General features: G+C 38.8%; 1 protein-coding gene and 1 long non-coding RNA gene across 5 annotated transcripts; one reads left to right on the forward strand and one right to left on the reverse strand.

The window, feature by feature from the left end:
- The first annotated feature begins 72 nt into the window (after window positions 1–72).
- LOC114875778 lies at window positions 73–19125 on the forward strand. 4 transcript variants are annotated; one of them, XM_029186473.2, is made up of 14 exons: window positions 75–235; window positions 342–513; window positions 817–1441; window positions 7705–7941; window positions 11290–11502; window positions 13209–13441; window positions 13523–13734; window positions 13814–14028; window positions 14147–14350; window positions 14433–14549; window positions 14688–14972; window positions 15186–15684; window positions 17657–18075; window positions 18154–19125. In XM_029186473.2, the coding sequence occupies exons 3-13, from the start codon at window positions 1390–1392 to the stop codon at window positions 18057–18059; spliced, it is 2670 nt and encodes an 889-aa protein (XP_029042306.1). In that variant the 5' UTR covers window positions 75–235; window positions 342–513; window positions 817–1389; the 3' UTR covers window positions 18060–18075; window positions 18154–19125. The 4 variants fall into 4 exon arrangements, with proteins under 4 accessions (XP_046143685.1, XP_029042306.1, XP_029042307.1 ...); XM_029186474.2 differs by having other exon boundaries at window positions 18170–19125; XM_046287729.1 differs by having other exon boundaries at window positions 73–181; window positions 17657–19125.
- On the reverse strand, window positions 15691–17749 carry LOC114875782. Its single transcript, XR_003789282.2, has 3 exons — window positions 17624–17749; window positions 17382–17566; window positions 15691–17253 (listed from the first exon to the last, which is right to left on the reverse strand). It is a non-coding gene; the product is annotated as an uncharacterized LOC114875782 (long non-coding RNA).
- Window positions 19126–19166: the final 41 nt, after the last annotated feature.

Raw genomic sequence — 19166 nt, forward strand, 5'->3', positions numbered from 1 at the left:
TGCAGTTTGTAGAATGAAATATTATTTGAACAATAATATTTTGCAAATGTTTCACGTGTTGAATGCTGCTCACGTGGTTCGTGCATTACGTTTCTAATTGAATATCCAATCGCGACCTCTTCTCGAACAACTGACACGGAATGCACCGGGAAAACGAGACCTGGAGGTGACGAGGAACTCGGTTAGCCGCTACTTTTTGACAAAAGCTACTTAAACTTAAGAATCTTAACGAACGGTTTGTACAGTTCATTTTCATTAAACTTTGTATTCTGAATTGATATTTCAAAAAGTGCTCCCTTCCATTATTTTCAAATTCACTTTAATTTCAACGTTTTTCGCAGGTGTTGAATACAGAAAGGTGGAATGGAAGAAAGGTTCTTGATCGCGTTTAAGCAGGAAGAATCGGTAGGATGATCAGCGAACCGCGACACCCTAAACCGGACTGTCTACTCCTTGATGGTCAACCTTCCATATCTAAGTTAATTGTTGTTTCTGCTTCACGCCAACAATGAGGTGCGTTCATACCTTCACCTCGGACACGTTGATTAACGTAGCCGTGAAATTTAATAGTTTGTAAGAAAGTGTTTCTGTTATTAACCCTGGGACGGCGGACCATGGAGAGAGGCCCAATTTTAATGTAATCATTCGAGTGTTGGTCACCATTGACCTCCATGGCATTCGATGTGTTAACGACTAGTTTTCATAGAGTAATTAGTATCAAAATGAAGAGTATTCTTCAGCCTAACTGATTCGATATTTATCCACCGATGGACAATTGTAATATTTCTTTACTGACACGACACGATGGCATTTCAGGAGAGTCCCTGTCACCCTGGGCCCTCGCGATTCGTCGTATCAAAAGTTGGCCTGAATACCGAAGAGGCACGTAAAAGAAGTACTGAAGACGACGAGTCAGTCAGTCGCAGAAGTCAGCCTCGTTCTCGATGGCAACCAGCACGTCGGTTGTTAGCTGCCGAGGTAGAGGTGGTAGAGAAGCGCCTGGAAGTGGGGGAGCAGAACACCTGGACAACTTCCTGCCAGGGAGTAAGCACTTCAGTCTTCAGGAAAGATCGTTTCACTTTGGTCGAGCTTTGGATTTCGTGTATATCCGCAACGATAATACGAGCCTGGTACCATCGATAAAGAAGAAATTCCGTCGCGTGTCTTTGAATGGTACCGGTATTTCAACGACGCCCTGGCGATCTTCCGGATTCAATCGCGAAATGACGCTCATCCGGCGGTGAATTTGAAAGACGAAGATCAGTGCCCCTTCTGTTGGATTAACGATATTTGCAGCGGTCGTGGTGTTGTTGAGAAGAAATCATCCGCTAACTGTCATTGATCATTTTTGGACCTAAGAATCGTTGGAAAAGGGCAGCCTGCTGGGTCATGGAGAGAGTCACCGTGTGTCTTTTCATCATCGTTGCTTTGGCTGCACAAGGTTCGTTTTCTAGCGCTCTTTTTTTTTTACAGTTAAGTAATGAAAAATTAATTAAACATCGTACAAGGCATTTTAGTTGATCTCCAGTCATGATTTATTCACATTTTAATTCATAACTTTGAATTAATTCCAAAGAAACATACTATAATATTTCACTTAGTTTGAACTTAATATGAGATAATGAATTAAAATACAAGTAAATCGTGATTGGAAGTAATTAAAACGCACTTGTAGAATTTATAATTCTATTTTCAAATCATTCATTCCCAGTAATCATAGCCTTTAGATACAATAAATTTATTTAATTCTTAATCTCATAGGCGGCTAAAGGTTTATGAAATCCATCGTTTAGCTATCTTAAAGAGAGTATCCGCTTTATGTTTGTGTTAAATAAGAAATTAACTAATTAAGGCCACAGAAAATTCACGGGATTCTTATGAAAGAATATATTTTTCTCATCAGATACAAATCTGCAGAGAACACAGCGGTAGGATTTTTATCTAGAATCCGTGACTTTGCAGAATAAGATGTTTTAAGTCCAGTACTTTTCTTTTAATAAAAATTACAATATTAATTACTTATATTTTTATGAACAGTCTGTTTCTAACATCAACAGAGAAAAAGGTATTGGCACATCTTGCTATCTTGTAATTAATTTATATTGTAACTGAAACAAACAAATTAAGCAATTGATTACTATCGTTATAATATCAAACACCAAGGTGAAATATTATATAGAACTATAGAAATTTTTCCAGCGCATCTTTGTTCGATGAATAATTCTTCTTGTTGGTGAAACCGCGCATAAGTTTCTTAATCTCTATTTCCATCAATCTGGGAAGGGCAAATGATTCTTTAGCGTCGATTTCACTGGCACGAGGCTAGAAAACTCGTTTTCTCAATTTGTAGCGTAGGCGCATCCGTGTACTGAAGCGTGGAAATCCATTTTCACGTTGGATCGTGGCAGAACGGTTCATCTTCTTGGCGTTCGCACACGAGTCGTTCTTAGCAGGAATAATTTCCGTTCATTTTCATATTCCGGAATGCACTGGAACGTTCCTCGACATTTTCTTTTCACGAAGAGACAGTTATTCATGAATTACAGAAAGGATTTATATCATTTACTTTCGAACGGACTCGTGTTACAAGATCAGATCGTTTCATAAGGCGTTTCATTGTGCTCGATTAGAAAAATTGTCGCTGATTTCGAGATTAGAACGATCAACATTGTATGCGAGAAACGATTCATAAAAAAAATGCTCTTTTCTACGTTGAACGATCGCAATCGGTTCTCATAGTAAAACGACAACTGCTCGTTATTTCTCACGTTTCATTGAGAGCCAACGTCTCTTCTGTTATGCAGTTTTCAACTACTACCTGAATACGATCTTCCCAACTAATTACATTCTTCCGTTTCTATCGTGACAAACTTCCCGTTTCTTCTGAGCCCTCTCATTTCTTTATCTTCCTTTCATCTTTTGTTCCCGCTCCTTCTTCGCAACAATTAATTGAATGATTATCCTCGAGTACTTAATTTCTATACGATGAATGCAAAGATTTTTCTACCAGGATTCTTTTATTCTGCTACAATGACCGTTACTGATTAAAACTATGAGAATAGAATTTTATTTTTTATTTATACAAATGATTAATCCGAGATTGATTGCATCGGGCTTAATTAGATGACACGAAAATTTTGTGAAATATCAATTTGAAGTTTAAAGATTAATCGAAAGGGCGTCGTTAATATGCTTGGTACAAAATGGCTAAGCTATTTTATCGTTTCAATCGGTTATATTAAATGAAAAATTAAGTATAGAACAATTTCGCGTAATATTCATTCGTACACTTTTAAATTTTTACTTAAATTTCGCATTTATTCAAATTATTTAATATATAATCGTTTATATTTTATATTCTAATCATTGTTTTCTAATCTTAGGGCGTCGCTTATATAAAAAAATCAGTAAAAAGACCATTTACAGCCATACTTTTAATATACAATAAAAATTACAATTTCAACACGTCAAAGGAGGTAGAAAAAAATTAATATTTCATCCTGTGATTGGCTATTTCACATTATGCGCGAAAACAAAAGTAACAACACAGTTTAGATGTTTTACAAACCAAATCATGTGATAATATTAATTAAAAACATTATAGATTACAATGAAAATATTACGGTATCAAGAATATACATTTACCGCAGAAATATGAATACTTTTATTCAAACTGTCCAGAATTAATTCCACTAGTGTATTTCGTTACGACCTACTAACCGGTATCGTAGAAATCAGGAAGAGATCGGCAAACCGGTGGGATCTGTGAAATTATCGAAAGTGACTGACACGTTGGCAAACGGTGCAACGCATGTCAGTTTCTACCTTGAAAACAAAAGGTCGACGTGTTTAATTAGCTCGGCTCAGTTCCTAATTTCCCACAATTCCGTGAAATAACGGGAGACGACGGTGAACGAGGAAAAAGAAGGCGGAGCCCGACCTTCCTTTTCTCACCTACTTATGCCCTGGTTATCCACTTTTCTTCGGACGTGGGCGAATCGTCGAGACCACGTGTTCTCTTACATATATCCACTTAGAACATTAATAATCATCCTGTCATATTCTATATTTTTACCGATATTTCAACGGAAATACCGTAGGAAGAAAAGATGATTCAACCATCCGGACTGAAAAGTGACATCCTGTTTGATCTTTTAGGAGGATCCAGGCTTATTTACCGAAATAAGAAACATAGTCAATATTAGAACAATAGAAAGTCTTTCACAATGGTTGTTGTATGATGTAACACAGAGGGACAATTAAAAATGGCACTGATGTTTTGCCATAATCTGTAGTCACCATATAATGCACTTGTGTCTTAACATTAATCGAAATAATCGATAAAACTTTATTATTACTAAAAGATAACGGTTAAAATAGCGGTGACCTGATATTTGCACCAGAATAACTTTTACCCTTTCCATGCAATTTTAACTGTACATAGTCTACTGACCCACATGCAACGTGTTTTCTTATTCGCCTTGTAAAATTTGACAATCGATTCTAATAGGAATTACAAATAGAAAATGATGTATAAATACGGTAATCGAAGAGGTATTCTTAATTATTGTTTCAATGGAGGAAATTTTTATCTGAGAAACCATTTCCTTGATTTGATGACATAAAAGTGTGGTAAAATGGCACTTATCGTGTATCAATTTGAAGCTTAAGATCTTGTGAAAATTATTACATAAAGGTTTCATCGAAATTCTATATTCTAAATAATTGGAGCGAATATCGCGCTTAAGCTTCCCAATTTTCTGCTAATTAATAACACTGGCAGGAAGAGTAGACAAAGTGACTGATAAATATGTAAATCGCATAGTGCGAACCGTTACATAGTCATGGTTTCTGTGTCGACACTTGGAACCGTTTAGCCGGTTGTTAGTTAAGGAATGTCGTTTCGACGGTGATGTTAGTTAATTAGAAATATATTCTTTACCCTTAAGCCGGTATAAATCATCGTTTAATTCAGGGATATTTATAGTTCTTCTCGTAAATCTCTGGTTCTTCTTTCGTAAGCGCACCTTACGACTTCTCCTCTGTCATCTCCCATTGTCTTTCAAATGAATTCCGCGCGACAAAGACTGAAGAACGATGCATCGAATAATTGTGAATAATTTTCTTACTGAAACTTGCAAGAAACCGTTATCTAGAAATCTGAAGCTTATTCTTCTTCGGTCTTCTTTCATGCTTTCTATCATCGACATCCTGTAATAAACCTGAATACCAAACGTCTTCTGCAACGTAATCCATTTACTAAATAAATATCAAAATGAAGTTAACAATTTTCTTATTTAATTTAATCAATAACTTTTTTACAGTTAGTAAAGATACGAAGACTTTCATTAATATTTAGCTTTTTACATATAAACAATTCAAAATTTCGTGGCACCCTTGTGTCGTACTTGGGGCACCCTAGGGTGCCGTGCACCCAATTTGAAAACCACTGGCTTAGAATTATAGAAATAGATAACTCGAGGATTGCGTAGATTCGCGACACCCTTGTGGCGTACTTGGGGCACCCTAGGGTGCCGTGCACCCAATTTGAAAACCACTGGCTTAGAATTATAGAAATAGATAACTCGAGGATTGCGTAGATTCGCGACACCCTTGTGGCGCACTTGAGGCACCCTAGGGTGCCGTGCACCCAGTTTGAAAACCACTGGCTTAGAATTATAGAAATAGATCACTCGAGGATCGTGTAGAAAGGTAACATTCGATACTTTCTTTTTTTTTTTTTAATGCAAGTGCACCGACTCTTTGACTTACGAGTCTCGTAAGTGCAAACTATAGCTTTTATCTAGAGGCGATGAATAATCATGGCTAGTCTTCGAAGCGTCGAACGATAAATTTTCCCGCTCTTCGGCTCGGCCATGCGAGAACTGGAAAGGCCGTGAAAGAAATGGTAGAAATCGTTCGTTTTCTGCGTGCAGAACGAACAACAGTCCGCTACGCTATGGTCGGAATGCAAATCGCGTTAGAAAGCAACGATCCTCTCGATTACCAGAACCGTTCGACAATAGTGACGCGAAAAAAAGAAGAAGAAGAAGGAGAAGAAATTGTTACGCAAACGGATGAGTGAAATTTCAGTGGATTCTTAACTTCCCTCGAACGTTATTCGGCTTAACATGCACGATGTTGCACGCGTACAACCGGCATAGCCGATGACTTCCTAGGTGATTGCGCGATAGCCGCAGGATGTGAGCTGCTTGCATTATCGTTTCCGTTACGGACTCGTAACCTTCTCCGGTATATTATACCGGCGCACAGGTAGCCGCTGGTTGCTAAAGATTATTGATTTAATCGCTTGTTATGATTCTGATAAAATCTGCTCCGGGATTCGCAATCGTGTTATTTAGAGTGACGACAGGTGGTCATCAGCGTCATCGGTATACGAGCTGTTGCAAAATTCATGGGATCCTAAATAAAAATTTCATCGTGATATTATTAGGTTGTATCGTGTCGGACAGCAGACATCTAGATATGTTATAGAAAATGGTACAACTGGTTAAGATGGTCAAAAGTGCCCCCAAACGAAATTCGATAGCTTATCAAGAAAAAGCAGTCTGTGCCAAGTTTCAGCCCTGTATCTGGGGGGTAGTAATGGGCAAGAATGTAAAACACGTTTTGGTCAATTTTTCATATATTTGTCCATGAAAAATTCTGAAAAAAAATCAGATATTTCTATTCCCAAGGCACATATTATAGTTGCTTTGTAGATTTTTAGATTGAAAATCCGAGCTGTAAAAAATCAGAAACTCCCAAATATTTTGAAAAATGGATTATTATTCCCAATTTGGGGACACTTTTGACCATCTTAACCCTTTGACATAATTTGATGGCAACTTCTAAGCGTTTATGCAGTCATTTTTGCCAGACCTTGAGTGTTGTTTTATAATGAAAAATGGCAATAAAAGTGTGAAAATACTTGTCTTACGAAGTAAAATTACAGGAAGGAAGTTTGGAATCAAGTTCGAGATCATATTCCAGCCCGATTCAATTTTATTCTCATCCCTATGTCGTGGTCAATTATCTTTTCCCTGGTTGATCATGATCGCGCCTCGATCTCTCACGACTAATTACAGGAATAATGCAACGTCTTGTTGCTCCCTTAGCAATCATTGTACGCGGTAGATTACGTTATTACGGCATCCGAGAGACATGCAACTCACGTCATCACGCACAAAATGCATTAAAGTGATTGCAAACCGGGACTCGTCGTGAATAACATAGCCTTCCTTAACCCGATCTAATCTTTCCTATTTCTCTCCACATATGTATTACCATTCTACCCGCGCAATCAGAATCGCCAATCGAATTACAATTGCCATTGCGACCTCGATTTTACTTCAAATATTTATCATTCTTTTTATCTAATAAAATTGTTGAGCACTGCGATGGAAATTAAGTGAAATAATATAAAAATAATAGAATGGCACCTGGAAGACCATTTATCGAATAGAGCACTGCGATAGAAATTAGGTAACATAATATGAAAATAATAGAATGGCACCTGGAAGACCATTTATCGAATAGAGCACTGCGATGGAAATTAGGTGAAATAATATAAAAATCATAGAATGGCACCTGGAAGATCATTTATCGAATAGAAGCGTTATAATGACGTACCATGACGATCAACGTCTTAAAAGATAAATATTAGCAATTATCTGACTCATCTCTTTTTTTATCCTGTCGCAGATTGCAATGGCGCTGGATGTGGTTACCCTGGGGCACCTGCGCACAGTAGTGTCCGATTCACCGGTACAAGCGCCGAGGATGTGATAGATGAGGAAGATGCCCTTCTTAAGGACACGGTACTCCCCGAGGGTACAGTGGCTACTTATTCCTGCGAACGGGGATTCGAACTCCTTGGTCCTGCGAGGAGACAATGCCAGGTGGACGGTTCCTGGACACCGGAAGGAGTACCCTTCTGCGGTGAGTTGCTTACCAGTGAATAATTGTCACTTGTTATAATTAGTACGTACAGCGATTGGTCATCGTTTGAACAATGAAATTTTTGGAGGCAAGTGACCTGATTCCAGGTGTCCTTGACCGAGCAGACCGACGACGGTAGAAGAAATATCAATCACTACAGTGGGGGAATTACACCGTTAACTCTGAACCTGTTACCTGTTAAGAACGCCCGCGGCCTTCCCAACCTGACGCACATTCCTGACATAGGTTGAACACCTCTTCTTCCATACGGATCAGATTTACTTCCCCTGTCGAGTTTACGCCTCCCTGCAATTCGCGCTGACAATCAAACTCGTAAAATTGGTAGCTTTATTTAGACGTTATCCGTCGATGCTTCTACCCAGGAATTAGTCACCGAAGGGTTGCAGAAGATTCCCGGGGTGAAATCTTCCTTAATTCGCCCTAATCGCTCTGTAAAAATTTAAGTTCCATTTGGTCTCCGATGTGACATTCGCTACCTAGTTGAAAGAAATAATGTGGAAGGGTTAAAATTAAGGGTGTGCGAGTACTCGAATTTCGAGTGAAACAATGATCGGTCGGTCTAGCTGAGTCGTGCGCTTGAATTTGCCGAATTACTCGAAATCGACGAATTGTTTGAAACAAAAGCGAAGTTTTACGACGGCTCGATTATTCGAGTAGTTCGATTTTTTCGAGTAGCTCGCTTTTGTTTCAAACAGTTCGTCGACTTTGAGTAATTTGGCAAATTCAAGCGCTCGACTCGGTTCGAACAATCGAAGCGAGTTCACCTCGGCTTGTAAATTACGAGTACTCGCGTTAGTCCGAGCTCGTCTGCGAGTATTCTCTGGGTTCGTCAACCGAGGCTTTAACTAGTCGGAGAGAAAACGTACCACTTTGATGATTTCAATCAACAGACCTGAACAACCAATGAAGCGATATTAAAATACGCGGCCGGTTACTTTAACTAGAGAAAGATACGAACTCTGTTCGAGGAAATTGGAGCGTGAAATTCTTGAAATTTAATTTATACCGAAAGTTAGCTTTATTTTGATAAATTACAACGATACTCTTAACTTTTACACGTTGATTATATATGAAAATAGAAAAGTTCGAAGGAAATTCTTCGGTAAAATTACTATCGTTCAGGGATGTCTGTAACAAAGTGAACAACAATCGTTATTCGGTGTTTTAATAAAGGTACATAGATGCAATTTTTTCAAATTATATTTATTATGCCAGAAAATTGTTTGTTACGATTAGTTTGCTACGGCCTCGTTTCATAGTAAATCAACAACCAGACGAATCTTAGCGCTAAATTACTCTGTTAATCTTTGAGTTGCAATTTCTTGTCATTTTCTACCAGCCAAGAAACGTTAGATTGCCACTTGTGCACCTGTCCGTGAATTTGACTTTTCAAAAACAAATTCCTCTTTCTTCTTTTATATTAATTAATAATAAATCGGTATCGAAATTTTCATGATCGATCTGCAATCTCCTGTGTTTCCAATAATAGCGCTATTGTTAGCGTAGTTTCATTACCAGCAATCGAGTCAAACGATGCCTTTGCACTGTGCAATTTTTACTGCAACTTTCACTCGTTTTCTTTCAATTTTTCCAACCGTAAATATCCTAATCATCGCCTTTACAGTTTTGGCGCGTTACGAACAATTACCATCCTCTATTCCTGAATTTTCTACTTTTACAAATCTTTCTCCCTTAACAAAACTATCGAACACTTTTTAATCTGGCAAATTTTACAGGTGATTTTACGAATCCATAAATAATACACGTTACCACGACCTCGAAAGGTATATACCTTCGTTGACCCCAGAACAATTGAAACACGTAGAAACGAGACAAAGGATGCATTGTGTAGAGAACATTGGATAGAAGACACATCTATTATACGTCTGCTGGTATATAATACAAATCATACGTTTCAAACTACCTTCGTAACCGTTAAACGATCAAATCTAACAAACGGAATAACGATAATTTTAATAAATCATTCATTTAATCGATGATTTAAAATTAATTGAACGGTCCAACGGTGCAGTAGTGTTACCTGTATTAGGTCACAGGAACACCTGGTTAGATCGATCGATCCGTTAAGTCACTATCATTAGCGTTAATGATCTAAGAAATCCTTCGAGCGAACGGAATGAATCAGCGGCGTCGATTGATAATGATCGATAAGGATTAGCCTTGATTCCCGTCGAGCTAAAGGGACGATCTCGTTTCTCGTTTCCGAGTCTTTACCGTGATCGAGGCAATGCCAGTTTAACGTCTATAAAATTCTCACGTTACGGTAAAGTAAAACTACCGCAAGGCCGGTAACTTCTTTGCGAATGTGCAGCCACCATTTGCCGGGTACGAAAGTTTGCGAGCGATGAGCAAGCATCTGCGTACCAGCCGGCTATTCACCTGTGTAACGTACCACGTACTTGACCTTCTTTTTATGCAATGGGCCATGGAGATTTTCTCAGACCCACGAGGTTACGCTCGTTTTTCTACCAATTGTTCGTTCGCCCTCGTAGAAACACGTCCGAGGCGACTGTCGCCTGAAATTACGAGCCTTATCATTCGTCTTCCGAAGAAAAGAAAATGTCTCGCTCTATAACACTCGTACTTGACCCTTTTATAGTTATTACAACGAGAATGGCAATGGAGATTGAGATTTTCTCAGAGTCCCGAGGATCTGTCCTTCAACGTCGACGAGCAGGTTTGCTGTGAACGATGGAAAATATGCGGTATCTTGTTGCATTCATTGATGCGGTTGCAGAGAATGAATCAACATAGTGATTAGTCTTATTGATGTAATCTTGTCGTGGAAAATGATGCCAGCAGGGACTAAAACGCGAAGGATAATGAAAAATAGTAGGAGGTACTCGGGGCTCTCTCCATGGTCCGCCGTCCGAAGGTTGATAATATTTGATTAAAGGAAATTTTCGAGATCACTTCATCTATCACTTCATATCGGTAATGCCAAGATAATTTTTATTAGTTGGTAAGCAAGTATTTGCCCGCAGGAGTCCTGGAATTTGGAGCACACCCTCCCTGTCTCCCGACCTCATCGCAAAAAAAAGATTAAGCAAATTTTCAAAATCATAGAATTCTATTGTTCTAAGAATCCTTATTTCACACTCGCGACTTATTTTCTCGATCAAAGTCATCGCCAGTTCAGTTTGTATCACCATTCGTCACACGACACTCTGTATAATTACGTTTTGTACATCACGAGCACGTGTTGCAGTACCGTAATTTAGGCGGGACATTTTACAAATGCAGCGTCGTACGCAATGTACAACTATTTTGCGAAGGTTCATTCAAATATTTTCTCTTTTGTACCAGTTTTAAATGTCGCTGGAGGTAAGGCGCCGATGCAGTCGAGCAGCACGGAAGGTGGAATTCCGCAGAGGGCTGTCGATGGTAGCAGCGGTCAAATTTACACCCCTCAAACTTGCACCCTCACCAGACCGGAACACAGACCGTGGTGGTACGTGAATTTACTCGAACCGTACATGGTGCAACTGGTTCGATTGGATTTTGGCAAACCATGCTGTGGTGAGTAAGATTATCCCAATTATAATTAGAACTAATTGGAACTATTAATAGTGGATTAATTGAATAAGTTGATATTGGCTTTTTATTAAATTTTCAACCATTTCATTTTATGCAATCTGCTAACCAATTGAATACTTCCTGTTACGAAAATGTTGCTGTTACCTGTAATTGTCTGTAATGATAGTTTATTGATAGAAAGTCAAGACATCGTGTCTTTTATTGAAATGAAAGTAGAAGTCTTGCATTTCATTGCATTGTGAGGTATAAGAAGGCTTATCTTTTTTTTTTTTAATAAAAAGTTTTCTAATAATTAAAAGTGCATTCAATGCAAAACAGAAAATCATTCTTTCCTCCTTTAAGTTTTCTTCTTTTCATCTACATATAATCAATATCCAAATAATTAATTATTTTACCTGGAGATTCGATAAAGTCAAAATAATGTTTAAAAATGTTTCACTATATAATTTATAACAGTTAGCCGGTACTTTCCAGAATACTTTCGAAGTGTGCCAATGCGACTGAAACGTAAAATAATGCCGTGTCTCTTAAATGTGCCGTAAAATTCGATCGTAAATTTGTGCACCGTTTTCTCGGTTCATCATAGATGGTAAGTATTGTTCGCACGCGAAAAGTTTTAGAAACTTTCTACGATGAAAGTGAGATCCTTTTCACTTTTGATAGTTAGAAAACGATGCAGCTATTTTGTGCACACCTCAGTCTACGATTAATGAAAACTTATAATTGTACAATTAGTAATATCGCGAAACGAAACATATATTATTCCATAAATTACATAATAAAATATGGAGGAAGTAATTTAATGTTCCAATGATTTGTTTAAGAATAAACCATTTAACGAGCGAATAATTGTAATTTGAAAACCACGACTTGTATAACTTTGATCAAACAAAGAAAAATCTCTCATCTTTAGATAAAACGTCTGATAGTAACTTTAAACACGGTGTTTACAAGGAAATAGAAAAGTGAGAGTATCTTGTTATTCATGAAAGGAACTCGGTAATCTCTTCCTTGAAAAGCAATTTCCATTCTTTCACCGAAACAACGGTTCGCGCGTTAGAAACTTTGATCTTCTAACAGAATTATATTAATTTCGTTTTTAATTTGATCAGAAATTCATCGAAACGCTTACGAAACGAAGCAAAGTCAGTGTCGAATGCATCGTTCGAAACGAATTTCCTAATAACGCGAAATGATTCGGGAGATTTCTCTGTTCAGAGATGTTCGGATCTTTTTCTTTTTTTCTTTTTTATGCAAACAAGAAATTGTTAGCATTTCGAATGCGATTACAAGGGACAAAACGTGGAAAGCATGTAATTGGAGTTCACGACTACAAACGCAGCGATGGTCGTCGTTCGTTCGGTCACACCTGAAATGTTTTCCAGGTCGGAAGATGTGGTACTTGTCGAGTACCGGATTATCTCAGATGATTTTATCTGTTCAAATGCTACCTTTGCAATCGCTAGCCGAGCAAGCATAACGATTTAAGCCCCTAGTGAAAGCGTGTTCGATTTTAAATTTGATTCTCCATTCTTCAATGATAGATTCTTCCCTTTTCTTCCTTTAGTAAGGAAGATACTTTTCTTTAATGAAAAATTATTCCAAAGCTTAGATAAAAATATATGAAATATTTGAATTTCTAAGGGTACGATTTACTAAATTATATTGATTATTTCTTTTTCTTCCAGGCGATGGTATATCTGGAACGATTGTAGTTCGTGTCGGCAACAATAGGCCCGACTTGGGAACGAATCCAATTTGCAATCGTTTCACCGGACCCCTCGAAGAAGGTCAACCTCTTTTCTTACCCTGCAATCCACCTATGCCTGGAGCTTTCGTTTCCGTACACTTGGAAGCGAACACGCCGACACCGATTCCGGTGCAGCTTTCTTTATGCGAAGCTTTCGTCTACACCGATCAAGTACAGCGTTTTATTACTCTTTATAAAAGTTCGTTAATCGTCCGAAATTTTCTAAATTAACACGAGTCATTTTTATATCAGGCACTTCCGATCGAGAGATGCCCTCAGTTTCGTGACCAACCCCCAGGCTCGACGGCCACTTACAATGGAAAGTGTTACATATTTTACAATCGTCAACCGATGGTATTCAGAGAAGCTCTGGCGTTTTGTCGAGCCCGAGGCGGTACTTTGGTGGACGAAAGTAATCCAGCGTTGCAGGGATTCATATCGTGGGAACTTTGGAGGAGGCATAGGTATTCGTTTCGTTTCGATCGATTAATTTGAAAAATGAAAAGTTTATCGTTCGCATTGATTGATCGTGTTTTTTTAAAGGAGCGACACCTCGAGCCAATACTGGATGGGTGCGGTGAGGGATCAAAAGGATCGCACGGTTTGGAGATGGACAGGAAGCGGCGAAGAGGTTTCAGTTTCTTTCTGGAGTCTGCCTCAGGGCACCGAGGAAGACTGCGCTCGATACGATGGCAGCCGAGGTTGGCTTTGGTCCGATACCCCTTGCACGGCTCGATTAAATTTCATCTGCCAACACCGTGAGTATCGACTTTCAATCGTTACATCCGGAGTTTCTGTTGTTGCGATCGCACGGTCTCCATCACCTTTCTTGTAAAAAGTCTTATAATCTTTGGTAAATTCTTAAATTGTTATTAGAACCGCGAGCGTGTGGAAGGCCGGAGCAACCCCCAAATTCGACGATGACCGTGATTACAAGCACAGAACAAAATCCCGGAAGTGCGTACGAAGTTGGAGCAACGGTAGAGTACACGTGTAGCGCTGGTAGCCTACTTATAGGCCCATCCACTCGTACTTGCCTCGACACTGGCTTTTACAACGAATTTCCACCGGTCTGCAAAAGTAAGAAACAACTATTTAATAAAAATAGATTGTTTTCTTTCTATACAAAGCCTGTTTAATGTTAACTGCCCGATTGTTTCAGGCATCGAATGCGGCTATCCAGCGAGTATAAAACACGGAGGGTATACGCTCATCAACAATACCGTTAGTTACTTGAGTCAGGTGCTTTATTCTTGCGAAGAAGGATACGAAATGACTGGTAAGAAATTGTTCATACTCTACATATTCCTTTCTAAAGAAAGTAGGCTTTGCTATTCGTGTAACATAAACGTTTGACGAAGAAATATTTTTATTTAGCTGAAAATTTGATACGCAGAATAATTCATTCTTATTGAAGGCCGCGCAAGATTAACTTGCGACATTGATGAACGCTGGAACGGACCACCGCCCAGGTGCGAACCCATCCTGTGCGACCCGCCGACACCTGTTCCGCACAGTTACATTCAGATAGATGAAATTGACGAAAGTGAAACGATGCCAGCAAAGGCGAGCGTCAATCGAAGTCTTCTCGTGGGTAGTATCGTTACATACACCTGCGAGAAGGGGTATAAACTGACTGGATTCAGACAAATACTCTGCTTACCCTCTGGCTCGTACGATCATGCCGCGCCTACTTGTACAGGTAAGTGATTCGAATTACCATGAAATATCAGCAGGGCCGGCCCTAGGCCTAGGCAAACCAGGCGGGCGCCTAGGGCCCCCATAATGTTTACTTGAATATTAATCGAGGTAAATGCAAATCTAAATGTGGAGGAGCCCTTTTTCGGAGCTCGCCTTGGACTCAGGGCCGGCCCTGAATATCAGAAAATCAATAATTTTTATTATTACATTGCAGAAGAACCCCGAAATCCAGTGACTGTTCCTACTCGAATGACAATCAGACCGACCACAGCTAGGACTCGTCATACATTTTTACCGCCAAGAGTTCGCACAACAATCGTCTCCACGACATCCACGACCACAATCATACCGGTACCTTCTCAAAAGGCTCCGAACACCGCCGAATTACCGGCAACGGTTCAAGAGACTATTGCAAGGAAGCCAAGTGTTGGACTTCAAAGGCCAGCTCCGTCTCCTTCTACCGGCATAAACGACGGCGGTAGCGATCATCCTCAGGATAACGAAATCTCTGGCAGCGGGGTGGATAATGCACAAGCTGGGATAGGTACCGGTGTCCCGGAACCATCGGGACCATTCAGAGTGGACAGCGGTGATCAACCGAGTAACACCCATCAAGCGAAATTAAATCTAGGCGCAGTGATCGCCCTGGGTGTCTTCGGTGGTTTTGTATTCCTTGCCGCTGTAATTACGACGGTCGTAATACTCATACGCAGGTAAAGACATATCATTAAAGTAATCGGGAAATTAAATGACAGCATAGTGTTGTCTATATTTTTATGAGTTCTACTGTGATTATAAAATATCAAATATTGCTCTGGAGATAGTGTTTGTTCCCCTTTTTGTTGATATATCATTTTTCTTTATAAATTCTATTGTTTGCAACTTTTCTAACAGACACTATTTCTTGACCAGATGAAACATATCTAGCTTTATACATATACAGTACATTTGCTCCTTGACTCTAAGTGTGTATACTGTATTGCTTTCTTTATACTTATTTCTCTATTCTTTCGTCTATCATCTTATCTTTTTTCCTAACTAATCGCGCGATCTCCTCTATTCAAATACTGTAATCTACTTATTTCGAATATTGTAAGTAGTGTAACAAAGGTTATTACACGAACAGTCTTTACAAAGGAAAATGTATAAAAGTCAACGTTCCTTACTTGAATTGTATTCATTGATGCTCAATTTATAAATGATATTAAAATATTCTATTTTGCTACGATATACAATAACGTTCTATGACTTACAATAACATTCTACTCTTCACAGCGAAAGCGTTGAAAGAAGTGACGTGAAATATATTCTATGCGGAAAACTCTGATTAACCCTTTCATTGCTATCAATAACTTTCCTACCAATTATATAAGTGGTATAAAACAAATTCTGCAACGAAAGGGTTGAAGGCATTGGCGTAACTAGGATTTTTGTCAGGGGGAGCAATTTGCATTTTGGAGGGTTCAGGCCTACTTCAGCCCCTGCCTAGATACGCCAATGATTAATGGTACAAAATCGAATGTATGAAAGTGCAGGCAAAAAAACAAAAAAAACAAAATAAAGTGTCGAGAGAAAAGAACACTGATCGAAGGAAATTGGAATGAGAAATTAACACTGAGCCCGTTTGCGTTGCGGTGGCTAGCGGCAGTGGCAGCGTCAGAGGACGGCGCCGCAGGGGGCTTGGTGGGGTTGGTGCGTTGAGGGGTGGCGGTAGTGGTGGCCTTGGAAGGGGTGATACCGGGATGCCCTCGCGTTGGTATACGCTACTGGCCCTGCCCTTCCCCGACCAGCACCTGGGGCGCCGCGATTTGACAGCTCGCCGTGGCACCGATCACCCTTACTCCTTTGGTCTCTCAGCGGCCCATCGCGCTGGTTATTTCTCCAATCCTTCACTCTAGTTACAAACCAGACGATAAATCCTATATATATATAGCCCACCACCATCGCCCTCACCCTCCACGCAACCATCGCCCGCCACTACATCAATCATCACCACCACAACCGCCATGCGCCACCCTCGCGAGTGAATACTAGTCAAGGTAAACGAGCAACGTTTATAATGTGCACAGATAGCGATAGCTCGTTCACCAGCTTACGAATATCGAAGGTATCCTTCGAACGCACTCGGATCATGCACCTCCCTTAGTATCAGACGACTGTCCTTATGTACGCTCGCTCATTTGTATAGAATAATACACCGTCTCGCTTTTTATTAGAGGATGGAAACTTCGAGTAAAGTTTGCTGTCTCGTAGTCTTCTTTTGATTCAGTAGTTAATACATGCTGCACATAAGATTAGAAAAATTAATGAAGCACACCGTAAGAATCAGCATATAAATATGTGAATACAGGAATATAGATAATTGAATCCTGTAAGGATTCAATGGATTAAGTAAATTAAAATTCTTTACCTTTGATACTTATCAAAAGTTCTAAGAGAATTTAAACATCTTATCTTTATTCCTTCTATCTTATATTCTTTCTGCTTTCCCTATTTTAAAATCTGCTTTGAATACATTCTGCTTGTTTGCCAAATAATACATGCATCATCCAACATTTAACAAATGATACACTGCTTATTATATTCATTTTTTCTCTGAAAGAATAAAATCAGTTACAGTTGCAGCTTAGAAGTAGAGCCTTTATCAGATACCTTGCATTAAGAAATCTGTTGTAATTCACGCAGAAATCATGGTAGAAGCAGCAAACACTATCGGCATCGTGCGTCTCCTGATTGCAATACCGTGGCTAGCTTTGGAAGCAGTTCCTTGGAGAGCAGAGGAGGTCTGAACCGTTATTATCGTCAAGCTTGGGAAAATCTACACGAGACGGCCGGTCACAAGGGCAACCATCCTCCTCTTCGTCGCAAGGAAACCCTGGATGAACCAGGATACCGAGAGAATTACCGTGGTAACAACACCGAAAGAGATGGCTCTGAATTAGTCGTCAGCGACGTAGCTACTTTTTCATCGAACAAGCATGCAAGCATTTCTGACAAGAAACGCCATCACCATCACCATCATCATCATCATGGTAACTCGACACCCGAATGGAGACAGTCTCAGTCTCAGTCTCATCACAGATATTGAACACCGAACGCATTAGGTAGGATCTTTTGTATTTGAGGTTTTTCAGTGAATCATTTACTGGATCACGAATAAACTTCCATCGTAACTTAAATAGTGCTTTCTATCAAAAGAAGCTCCTCGTATCAACACCATGGAAACAGGAGAAGAATATGGGTTTCTTCTATGCTCTTGGAATAGCACCTGGAAAGCACTGTTTTATCAGGTATTCTGTAATTAACAACATAAGAACATGTTCCTGTGTTTTGTCTTGATGCAGAATCATCGTTTCTTTCTTTTTTTCAATCATATCAGCAATTACAACTGTACGTCAATACATTTTAAATGGACCTGAAAGTGGTGAGTGATTAAACGTTGCGTAGGAGAATTGATAAACGTGATTTAATAGATAAAAGGTAGATCATCCTACATTTGTTGTTCTGTTATACAGTAAATTATTTACACGTACGTTAATACGTAATGTAAATACCGTATATTCGAATAGTATAAGTAAGAGAAGAAAGTTGTGAATGTAGGAGGATCACAAGTTGATCGAAGAACATGCCAAAAAAATGAGAGAGTAATATATATATACGTATATAAATATATCTATATATAATTACTGATCAAACGATTTATAATATTTGTTTCTTTTTAAGTTATTGTAGTTCGTTTATAATAATGCTCTCAACGTACAATATTCACGAAAATCACATGTTCGATAAGATTAAAAACTGTTATGGGCACCTTGGCCTCGCCTTATAAGGACATTGATGAAATTTCTCATAACATAATATTTTTAGGAGACACTATTAAGGACAGGCCGACGTTATCCATTTCAGAATCAAAATTGATTTAGTTATAATGATCGACTTAAGATAATTTAAGGATATTCACATCAAATCTGTTTTCACAGATTCGAGTACATTAATGAAATATTTATATTTAATATCATATTATTCACCTAAATATTTCTTTCCAAATTCATCGAAATAAAATACATTAGTAAATAATCTGTATTTATTTGTTGACTGAATTAAGATGTTCATAACATATATTTATTTAATATTTCAATAATCTACAGAAAATTGTAATAGTGCCATTATGGGCAAATTTTTATAATGTATCTAC

The sequence above is a fragment of the Osmia bicornis genome, chromosome 11 (genome assembly GCF_907164935.1).
Source record: "Osmia bicornis bicornis chromosome 11, iOsmBic2.1, whole genome shotgun sequence".
NCBI classification, from domain to species: Eukaryota; Metazoa; Arthropoda; class Insecta; order Hymenoptera; family Megachilidae; genus Osmia; species Osmia bicornis.

Excerpts from the sequence above, each read along its gene's own strand:
- LOC114875778 (XM_046287729.1), top strand. The coding sequence starts at position 1,390 with ATGGAGAGAGTCACCGTGTGTCTTTTCATCATCGTTGCTTTGGCTGCA. Across the intron at positions 14,351-14,432 it reads ATTTCCACCGGTCTGCAAAA|GCATCGAATGCGGCTATCCA; the intron begins GTAAGAAACAAC and ends CGATTGTTTCAG. Across the intron at positions 15,685-17,656 it reads GTCGTAATACTCATACGCAG|AAATCATGGTAGAAGCAGCA; the intron begins GTAAAGACATAT and ends TAATTCACGCAG.